This window comes from Falco peregrinus, chromosome 5 (assembly GCF_023634155.1).
Source record: "Falco peregrinus isolate bFalPer1 chromosome 5, bFalPer1.pri, whole genome shotgun sequence".
Classification (NCBI taxonomy): domain Eukaryota; kingdom Metazoa; phylum Chordata; class Aves; order Falconiformes; family Falconidae; genus Falco; species Falco peregrinus.
Window position 1 is genome coordinate 112,642,360 of NC_073725.1, and position 11,676 is coordinate 112,654,035.

The following is an 11,676-nucleotide window of genomic DNA, read 5'->3' on the forward strand; positions in this document are numbered from 1 at the left end:
GAAAAAGTACCCCAGCCTCTTCTGGTGCACAATCCATCAATCTTTCAAATTACAAAGCACTACCTTGAACATTCATCATATACAGATTCCCAGCTATTTTTATCCAAAGCTCTCAAGTTTTAACGTGTACGTGAGGTAAAACACACAATGAAAAGTTGAAAACTCACATACAGTGTTCCCTGATTATTGTTACCACAACCAACAAATACATAAAATACGAGTACCAGGTTTTAGTCCACAAACAATAAATGTTTTGCATTATTGTATCACTGTAGGTAAAGTGGTTGGAAAACTTTAATCACTATGCAAACTCATAAACTTCTGCTCTTTCCGTTTTGATAATGAAGCAGACAAAGCACAAATAATTTTGTTTTCAATCTGACCATTAATCTGATGTAATTAGGCTTTTATGTAATAACTAAAGACACTTAACACAAAAGTCGATCCAAGCTGCTGGTCTTCAGCTACTCACCTAGTCTATTCATCAGCCAACCTTTGTGCCCAGCTCAGTATTATAGGCATTTTTCAAACCATTTGTAAATTAAACATTTGTAGGCTATAAAAAGACATAAAATTCTCATTACCTTTCCCTCTTGGTCTTGGAAGAAATCATCCCACTTTTTCAGTAGAGATATCACAACAGAATTGTCATGATACTTGATTAAAAAATAAGGCAAGGCTGTAACCCCCTCTTTCTGGCAAAGTTCATCATATGCTTTCTGAAGCGCCTGAATCTAAAAGCAAGAAGATAACTGTAACCAACAGTTTTAACAATCTTATACAGAACCACAGAAAGTGTTTTTAGCATCTGGGAAGGCTAGCCCATCCAGTCTTGGAATACAGCACATTCAGAAGATTTAAAGACCACAATGACCACGGTAACTGAACCCAAAAATTAAGTTGCTAAACCACCATTTGTCAATGCAAACTTAAACAGAAGCATCATTATCATTGCCGCAAACTGATCTACCCGTAAAAATTAAAACCAGATAAAAATCTCATTTGATAGTCACAGTAGCTTTATAAGAAAGTAAATCTGTCCCTCTTTTATTAGAGAAAGTGTCAACAGAGTCCCATTCAATTTATTCCATTACATGGATTTTCAGTGTTCAGTTAAACACTGTCTTTAGATCATGACAGGTATTTTTACACTACTTATTACCACAGAACTAACGAGGGTCTTCTGAGAAGAAGGAAACTAAGCATTTCTCCCTGATTATTATGCCATTAAGAAGCCATTCAAAGTTTTGCATTAACTTTTGTCAAAGCAAGAAGGCACACGAGGGCAAATAAGTTCTTTTCATCCTTTTGCATTGTAATATGAAATAAATTACAAAAAAAGTGTTAACTTTTCTCCTAAAAACACACCCTTCCTCATCCACTTATTTTTATTGTCCAATCATGCATTTTTATTAACAACTTTGTAATTACTAATGACTTAGCTCTCCCAGAGGGTAGCCCTTTAAAAAAGTTTCTTAAAAATATAATGCGTTTCAAAAATGTAGCTATATATTCAACAAGCTGTATATAAAAATTAAAATGAACATAACTCCCTGTTCAACAACCGTTTGCCCATCTGCATCTAAATGAATAAAGCTGTACTAATGTTAAGCTGAGAGATTTTATATAATAATAAAAAAAGGTATACAAAAAAACCACATGGAAGTAAGAAAAGTGAAGGTTTTAAAAGAAGTCAGATTCACAAATGAATTCAGTACATGCTAAATTGTTTTACAGTCCACAAAACTGCTTAGTGTTACAGATTTCATAACATTTAGTATTTTGAATACCTGATGTGATGGGAATCTGTCACCAAGACACACTGGTTTCTGAATTATATGTATTCCATCAGGGAAACAGAGAGCAGGGTAGCAAAACCAGTAATAGAAATGGTATTTTTTTAAATCCTATAAAAAAATATTTGTAAAATTAGATAATAAAGATACAAATCAAAGTAAATTGTGGTTTGGAATACTATTCAAAATTAATGGTTGATGATGCTAACCATAGTTCTCTTCACAAGGCACTGTGTCATGATTTAAGAAACTCTAAGACTTCCCTTTGTATATGTTTTCATTTAAGATTTAAACAGATAATGTATGTACAATACTTCAGGTTTTGTTAGTTGGAGCATTATTTATTAAAACTTCCAATTTGTTAAACGTGAAACAATTGCTCCACTTTTAACTAATATCTACAAGGCTGTCAGATAATCTTACACGTTTCTAGAAAAGACTACATGATGGCACCAGCATTTTTTAACGAATACATCCTAAAATATTTGATATCTGTACAGAATGTCTTATTAGGTTTTTTAAAATGTTTTCAAATTTTTAAAGTCATCCGAGAACAATCCTGGTAATAGTAATATGCTAATACTAATACAACATTTCTCCTAAAAAAGAAACTTTACCATTTCAATTTCAATGCTCTAAGTATGAGACATATTATCATTACTCACTGCGAATGTCAGCAGCAGAAACCTGTTCAAGAGCATAGGGTTTTCAAGAGCAGCTCCAGATTTTATTGATTCCCATATCTGTCATTGATCACGGGGACAAGAAGCAAGAGAAAAGACAGAGAAATAAAACACTAAAGTAGCATGAGAACAGCTACAGAAATCTTTAATTCTTCCAGCTCCACTTAAAATACTGAAATTAACGCTCTCAGTAATACACTGTGATCTTTTCCTAACTGATCTCATCTATGCTATTTATCTATACTGAAAGGATTCTAAAGGTAATACTCAGGCATGCACTCTTAACAAAAATTATGGAACAAGAGGAGCATTAATCCATGGATCAAGCACAGAGTATCAAATGGAACAAAACAAACCTTATCAGGACCAGTCCTTCATGTATACGAACCATTAACACTAGCGCAATATAGAACATACTGTGATATTAATATAGCCCTTTACCATATTCTTATCTTTCCAATTCATGGGGCTCTATAGATACTAGGTATGCGAATAAGCTACTGGGAAATCTGACCAAAAAAAATGGAGACTTGAAAGAAGGCAGTACACTGCAAGTCAGTGAGACAAGAAGCTGTAATACTTGTACAAGGCAGACCCATTCCATCTTTGTCTTAAAACAAACAAACAAACAAACAAACAAACACACTAGCAAATAAAGCATTCTGATCTTCCCTAAAGATAGACACTGCATTGTACCTACCACTGGCAGGGAATTACTAGGCCACAGGAACAGAAAAAATTCATAGCCTTGAGTGAAGCTATGCATGAAAACTTTGCTACTCAAGGCCAGCAGACAGACAATCAATCTAATCAAAGGAATCAAGGACTGGTCAAAGTGAAGTGTCTCAGAAAGTAAAAGGTTGCCTTAGTTTGACTTTTACTTCTCATCAAGCCATGACATTTAATTTAGTTAATTACAGTGCAAGCAGACTAGCCCCTTCCTTTTACAGCCACCTTTTTCTTGCTTTATGTCTTCTTGCTGTTCTGGAGCTTCCCCATCACTTTGTCACACAGATGTATCACAGCGATCTTTAGATTTTAAACCACGTACTTGCTGGTTTCTGGATGTCAAGACAAATTTTAAAAATGTGCTCTACAGAATTCAAGTCTCTGGTAGTTCCATTAGTACTGTTAAGCTTAAAATGCAGCCTAGTAGAACACTGAATTAAGTCCTCCAAGTACAATTAGCTACTGCCTAATTTCTCGTAAAGAACAGTAAAAAGCAAATGTCAAACTATTTCTTCCAGAATAAGTTAAATCCTGAGGCTACTATATGGGAAAGTATGGACAGTATCTCCCATATTTGGGGCAGAAACTGTAAAGCACTTCACTGGTTATTTCCAAATCCTTTCTACCAGTTGAATTGATTTTTAAGGTTACCTCATTTGCTTCTTTTTCCAGAAGTGACCTCTTATCACAAGATCTGAAAGTCTCTAAAGTGTTGGTATTATACAATGTTCCAAAAACAGGACAGCATCGCGCTGGTACTGAAGCATTCCTGAATAAAAGAAAGAAACCTCTGGGAACTGGATACTAATGCCTTTAACATGATCAGCAGTAGTAGCAGTAGCAGCAGTAGCTATCCTCTGGTGTAAGGCTGCCCTGCAACCGTCAAATGATGAGGCACAGTAACAAAAGTTAACTACAGTTCTAATAAAAACATTTTTATGATCATAGTGCTTTATTGAATATGGATTGGTATAATAACTCAAGCAAATACATATCTACATTATGACTTCAAAAATATATCAAGCATCCGTATTATCTCTAAGCAAGACAGCATTAAATCACAGATCAAAGACTTAAAATTCTGTTCAAATATATATTATCCATGACAAATGTGATTTTCACTAAGAAAAAATTATTAAGACTTAATTTTAGATGTCAGTATTTTATTCACATAAAGAGTTATTCAGTTAAAATTTTATGTTTAAAAAAATCCCAAAGGAAGTCTAAACCAGACAAAAGATTGAGTAGCTTTTCTAGTTTGTAACATCACCAGCTGGAGAAGCTGCTGTTTGCAAACACAGTATGTATTTTTCCTCCTTCTGAATGTAAATTAAGTTTAAAAAATAGAATATTCCCTTAATTTATAGACCAGACTGATTTCACTGACTCCTTTAACATCATTCTCCCAAACTGGTATGTTTTTGACCACTACTAAAACTGAGATGCAGAAAATGTTTGTTACATAATAAATACATATGATGTAGTTTCCAAAAATTTTTAGGCAAAAGGGAACTCCTCATGATGATCCAAACTGACTACCTAAAGTACAGAAAATTACTACCGTAGAAGGAATAACTAAACACTACATAAATGGACCTTTCATAATTTTATTTTTGTCACAAAATTTGAGAGCTAAATACCATGGTACCATCCATTTCTCCCTAATCTGAAATTCTTGTTCCCAAAGTCACAGCTTTCTTCCAATTACACTTTGCTGAATATGTTTTCAGTATTGTACCTAAAAGTTCTTCCATAATAATCAATGGAATAGTACCTCCTAAGAAATTATCTCAAAATGCACAAAGCCTCACTAGGTTCCTAACATCCTCACCCTGCAAAGCAGAGAAAGTCACTTATGTGATCTACAACTTCATAATCCACCAATTTAAAACAAACAAGACACTAACTACAAAGACATCTGTTCCTGACTTCAACATTTGCTGTAAATTAAAACCATGTTGAAAATGAAAGCTCATTTATGCTGTGCACACTGAGCAGCTTTAGTTTACCTTTCACTTTGGGGCTAAAAGCAAAATCAAAAAAATCCAGTCATAAAGTTAAATACTTTAGAAGACATTACAATTTAACAACTAAGGATTGTAAAAGCTATTCTAAAATCCTAATTGTAATGACAAATTCTCAGTAAATAAAGATCTAAGGAAAAAAATGAAGTTAGATGACTGAAATATCCTCTCTTATGCAGAAGAGCTGAAAAAAATGGGGGAAAAAAGTGGTATTTTATATAAATTTTTATTCATACAGTGAGTGAATTTAAGACTTATCAGCATATTTTAAACTTGGCCCTTCAGGAGAATACACAACTTCAGACACAGGAAGTTTATATTTGCAACTCAAAGCAGTCTCGCCACTGTTTTAAAGTTCATGAAAACATGTATTTATTTTCACGTAGAATTTCTCCAAGTAATATTATATAGCAAACCATTACTGTTATGCAAAGAAAGCATCTTCACATACAATCTGAGGTAAACCATGGTATGTACTTACATATCAAAGGCACTAAACTCCAATGTCAAGCGAGCTGGCAAACCCAAAGGATCACCTGGACAAAAAGCAGCAACATGCTTCTTTTAAATGGAAATATGTTAACAAAAAGAGGGAACTTAATCTATATAAATCATAAATTACCCACAGGCACACCAGAATCCACAACTCACCCGCCCGTGTTTTCTAATGTTTCAGCAAAACACCTAAAATATGTTACACAAATACTTCGAGGCATTGACAGGAGAAACCCAAATTACTAAGCAAGATGTTCAGTTTCTACCTACCATTGTAGTAGTATCCTTTGATAACTTTCGGGGTCTCATCCAACTGGTACTCATTGAGTTTCTTCTGGGTTAGTTCGTGCCAGAATCCTGCATCCAAGGCACTACTGAAGGGAACAAACTGCAGCTTTGAAATTCCAGGATCTACAGGATGCTGCACCTCACTACTAGCATTTGCCATGATTTCAGTTAATGATTGCTGTTAAACAGAATTCTGTAAAAGCAGATACACCTGATAAGTATATACTCAATTGACCGTATTGCTCATGACTACTCAAAGCTTGGGTTTAATACATTTTGTTGGGTTGAAGTGCAGAAAGCCTTAATCCTCTGAATGTCTAAGCAACTCCAATTTTTAAAATCAGAAGTCCTTTTAGTCTAAGCAATATCCTTCCAATTTCTTGTATGTGAAATTATGAAAGGCAAGTATACGTTCTGTTTGGCCAAGCTGCCTAGAAGGATTTGATTTCCTGACAGCCATTCCACAATTTCTCCTGTTACTTAGGATACTACATCTGAACCATGTACTTCTGAGTTGTATCTTGTATTGCACTGCCACAGATAAACGTAACAAAATGATAACACACTGTATCTGCATTCCTTCTGCTATCTCTATCTATCCATCTACAAACCTATTAGTACTATTTAAGTTCTGATAGCATTTAAAATCCAAGCTAACATTTCATTTAGCCAGGTCTTTACTGTCAGCCTGCGGTGAGAGCTGAACACTTATTTAGTTGAACACATTTACAAATTAACAAGTAAAGATAGCAAAAGTAAACTAAAGCCAAGAAAAGTCTTGCAGACAGTAAAGGGCCAAGCTGGAAACAAAACCCAGAACTTCCTTAAAAGTTGCACTAGCCACGAGGAAGCCAATGTGATGTACAAGCCACATTTCCTTACAGCTCTTCCCTCCTAAAGGTCGTTGCATATGGGGAGCATATATTTATTTTTTTACATAACCCAAATCACTAGTTCACATTTGCTGAATGGTATTCCTGTAAGCACACAGTCTTCTATTCACATTTACAAATTTCAGAATTTTAGATGCTACCCCAGAATGAGGAGTGAAACATCTGAACCGCGCTATTGTAAGCCTTTGCTTCAACTAGACGTAACAGTCCCTTTGCTCATGTTAGCAGGAGCATTCACTGTCAGGCGATTCAGCTCAGTCTGCTTATTTCCTTGAAAACTCATCAAATAAAAATCTTGCCCTCGGAACCTCCTTTATTTACTTTTAGTAATTGTCTCCATGTCTATACCTATACATATGAAGATGCAAGTTTCAGAGACACAGTCCATGACAGAGTATTCAAATATACATGTGGGGCAGGAAGGTCCTTCTGTCACTGACTATCTAGCTAAGATAAACATAGATGTTGCAAAAAAGGATTTCTTATATATTTAAATATAAATTTTAAAATATTAGTTTTAAAACTACTCACAAAGATATGAACATATGCTCCTATCATTTACCACAACACATCCATCTACCAAGCTAGCACCTGCTGTTTTCTGAGTCCAGAAGGAAGATCAACAGCTATAAATTTAGGTTTTGTTCACAACACTTATCAGATCAACCATATCAACTCAAACGATCTACAGATGATTCCTTCAACTAATTTTTAAAGACTAAATTTTTTTAGTTTGCACAGCATCATCCCATGTGATTGCCTTTTGCTGCTGATCCTTCACAAAGCCCCGTCACCTTTACACATGGATCAATAGTAGGATTTTACATATAGGAAAGTCAAAATGAGGTTCCCATCATAGCTGTATTATCGGACACCAATATAAATAGATGCACTACAGTTCTGCTGTACTGTAGCTCGGATCAAATTGAACAGTTCCAAGTATATTGTCCTGTGAAGTCACTTGTGCAACAGAAACCGAGCTTACATCCTTTTCTTTCATGCTTTTTAGAACAGGGGGAAGGGAATGAGAGGTGGCTTTGATTTCTTAATAACTGCCAAAGAGTCTTCTCTGAAAGACACAGTTATGCTCTTCTTTACATGATACTTCCTTAAACAAAGTCTTCAGTGTAATCTAGCTATGTCTTCAACATTCAGTTTTTAGAGCTTACCTCCTTCTACTGTAAATGCTTTCCTTACTTGCCGGTAAGCCGTGGAATGTGGTTTTTGGGGTATAGGTTTGAGGTTTTCCACATTTTTCATGGTGAAAGCTAAATGCTTCAGTTCTGTCATGATATCTTGCTCTAACTGGCATATTGCAAATACGCCATTTTGTTATCTCCTCCTCCCCTCTTTTTTTTTTTTTTTTAATTTTTCTTATAAAAATTAACAGCAGCTTGAATGTGTGGCAGTGAACTTTGATAGCTTACTTGAACAACCTCTCAAATCTCTTTTTATTGACATGAAAAAAAAGATCAGTTAGATTCTGGAAACTTTGCAAGTACTAGAACTATAAACAGCAGAATTAACTGCATGGAATTTTCTGACCATTTTTATAAAGCTCTTTTTCTGCTTGTAACATGTAGAAGTAGTAACATATATCAGTGAACATTTCAATTTTACTACTACATAGGCCTTAAATCTTTTTATATATATATTTAAATTTTTTGCCACTAAATGTCACAGAAAGCTTATCACAAAACAGGCAAACAATTGTCTGCCATATAGATGTCAGAATCAAGTCAGACTACATGGTACTTGATGCCAAAGCTTCCGTAATAAAACTTTTATTCAAAGGTTCAGTAGCTGCCTAGTCAATACTAAACCACTAAATCCCCATCTCCTTTTTTTCAGAAGCTTGGAAAGTATTATTTAACATTTTTTAAAAAATAATAAGAATAATCAACATAAAGGTTTTACTTTTTTACTTTCCTTTCCAGACAAGTACTACCATGAATAAAAGTTTACTCTTTTCCAATTTTCTTTAAGTCTTCTTTCAACTTTTCAAACAGGCAAGGTCTTTCATTGGGCCTTCCCCCCACACCTCAAAAAGCTGATAATATACTCAACAGTAAAGTGTACTGTCAAACATTTTACACGACCAAGAAGCCAAATGACAGTACCCAGCAGTACTTGAGGAAGATCCACTGAAAATACCAGCCTAAAAGCATCCACCAGGAACGAATTTTAACACCCTACTTAATTTCATTATTGCTGCACCTAAGAGTTACTGTAAAACGGAAGGAGTAAGAACAGTGAGCCTCACTATGCTATGCCCAGCAAACAGAGAAACACATACAACCTCTGATGTACTGACGCTTCTGGAAATGTCACTTACGTGCCTTCTTACAGCAAGATCAGTAAGCCAAGGTAAATTCACACAGCAAATTTTAGAATACTGAACTAAAAGATCAAACGTATGTATTTTGCAGAACTTGCATACAGGAATTCACCTACAGTTCTAATAGTAGTAGCAGTCACTAGAAGAACACAATAAATAAAGAGGAAAAAAGCAGGATAAACTCCCAAGTTTAAAAGGGCTCATAACCATGTGCTTCAGGTGAAAAGATTTGCCAGCGTGCTTTAGCCTCTCCTAAGTTCTGTGATGGTACAAAGTTTAACTGGTATAATCAGCACAGATCATCCAATGTATAGATGCGTTATCACTACTGTAGGTTCCAACATTTGTTATTCAATACAAAGAGACTTCAAACTGATCTAATGGAGGAACGTTTTAAGTGTAAAACATACCAGGGCTTTTAATATTTGTCTTCCCCTTGACCAACTCAATCTGTATGATTAAAACTACCACGAAGTTACAGCTTTTAAACCAAAATCATAAAATGCCCTAAGATCTCCAGCTTTCAGACAAGGCTTTTTATTCCCTGTTCCCAAGCTCAGTACCTGGGAGGCCTCTAGATGCAGGTGGCAAAGGAAACCGCTCCCTGCCGCTGCCTTTGCGGAAAAGCTGCTACTTGGCTGCGCCCGCTTTTAAGCCCTTTTTAGGGGCACAGAGCGCCTGCCCCGTTCCCGGTAGCACTGATGGCCCGGAGAGGCCGCCCTCAGCACCGGGACACGACGGGCCCCGCAAGCTCCCGGCCGGGGGCCCGGAGCCGCCCACCCCACGGGGCGACCCCCGCCCGCCCAGGCACGGCTGCAATCCCCGCTCCCGGCCGCCCCCAGGCTCTCCCAGCCGGGAGCCCCACGGGCAGCCGACCCCAGCGCCCCGAGGCCCCAGGACGCACCGGCCTCCGGCGGGGGCTGGAAGAGCGGGGGGGGGTGGGGGGGTGGGGGTGCGGGCCGCCCTCAGAGCCGCCTCCGCCTGAGCGCCACCGGCACGCGCACGGACCGCTCACCGGCTCCGCCGCCCTTTACTTCAGGCAAGGCCTGCTGGCACGGAGCAGTGACGTCACCCCGCCTCGGCCACGTGACCGGAGGCGGGGAGGTGGCGTCACGCACGCGCCGTAGGTCACCGGCTGCGCCTGAGGCGGGGCTGGCCCGGCCCTCAGCCCGCCCCGCTGCCGGGCACACCGGCCCTCAGCCCGGCCCCGCACGGAGCCCGGCCCTCAGCCCGCCCCGCTGCCGGGCACACCGGCCCTCAGCCCGGCCCCGCACGGAGCCCGGCCCTCAGCCCGCCCCGCTGCCGGGCACACCGGCCCTCAGCCCGGCCCCGCACGGAGCCCGGCCCTCAGCCCGCCCCGCTGCCGGGCACACCGGCCCTCAGCCCGGCCCCGCGCGGAGCCCGGCCCTCAGCCCGCCCCGCTGCCGGGCACACCGGCCCTCAGCCCGGCCCCGCACGGAGCCCGGCCCTCAGCCCGCCCCGCTGCCGGGCACACCGGCCCTCAGCCCGGCCCCGCACGGAGCCCGGCCCTCAGCCCGCCCCGCTGCCGGGCACACCGGCCCTCAGCCCGGCCCCGCACGGAGCCCGGCCCTCAGCCCGCCCCGCTGCCGGGCACACCGGCCCTCAGCCCGGCCCCGCACGGAGCCCGGCCCTCAGCCCGCCCCGCTGCCGGGCACACCGGCCCTCAGCCCGGCCCCGCACGGAGCCCGGCCCTCAGCCCGCCCCGCTGCCGGGCACACCGGCCCTCAGCCCGGCCCCGCGCGGAGCCCGGCCCTCAGCCCGCCCCGCTGCCGGGCACACCGGCCCTCAGCCCGGCCCCGCGCGGAGCCCGGCCCTCAGCCCGCCCCGCTGCCGGGCACACCGGCCCTCAGCCCGGCCCCGCGCGGAGCCCGGCCCTCAGCCCGCCCCGCTGCCGGGCACACCGGCCCCGCACGGAGCCCGGCTGGGGCGGGAGCCGCCGGCGCCCTTCAGCGGGGAGTGCCGCACGGCGCCGGGGCGAGACCGGGGTGCGCCCCCTCAGTGCCCCGCCGCTCGCCCCTGCGGGGCCGTGCCCGCCCCCCCGGCGGCCGCCCGGTGTAACAGGGGTGCGAACGGACGGGCGAGGATGAGGTACGCTTATGTCGCCGCAAACGGCGGTGCTGACAAATGAGGAGGACGGGACTAAACCCTGCCTTTTCCTCCACCGTGGTGATGGCCGCTGCACGGGGGTGCTCCGGTTCCGATGGGGTGTTGATGTCGTAGTAAAAAAGCGCCGTAGTGAGTGCGCAGCGCATCCCGGCGGCGGTGGGGAGCAGCCCTGCCGGAGCTGAGCGTGGAAGCGCAGCCCGCGGGCCGGTTGGGGCTGCCTCCCGCAGCGGCCCTGGTGCCCCCGCCGGCCTGCCCTGCCCAGCGGGAGAGGGGCCGGGCTGAGGGGAGCCCCGGGGGCTTGCT

At 42.0% G+C, this 11,676-nt stretch overlaps 1 protein-coding gene across 7 annotated transcripts in view; it reads right to left on the reverse strand.

Moving 5' to 3' along the window:
* Positions 1-10,347, reverse strand: part of ATG7 (autophagy related 7) — a 122,602-nt gene extending 112,255 nt beyond the window's left edge. For 4 of the 7 annotated variants that reach the window (XR_008747351.1, XR_008747350.1, XR_008747349.1 and 1 more), the window contains exons 1-7: positions 9,810-10,065; positions 5,998-6,208; positions 5,714-5,768; positions 3,860-3,977; positions 2,462-2,539; positions 1,791-1,907; positions 585-734 (exon numbers count right to left, since the gene is read on the reverse strand). Coding sequence is in view for 4 of the 7 variants with exons in the window: in XM_055804945.1 (XP_055660920.1) it covers positions 585-734; positions 1,791-1,907; positions 2,462-2,539; positions 3,860-3,977; positions 5,714-5,768; positions 5,998-6,175 (696 nt within the window). In the remaining 3 variants the exon portion in view is untranslated. Of the gene's footprint in view, positions 1-584; positions 735-1,790; positions 1,908-2,461; positions 2,540-3,859; positions 3,978-5,713; positions 5,769-5,997; positions 6,209-9,809; positions 10,068-10,261 lie in introns of those variants that run through there. The other 3 variants (XM_055804947.1, XM_055804948.1, XM_055804946.1) reach the window with 2 other exon arrangements.
* Positions 10,348-11,676: the final 1,329 nt, after the last annotated feature.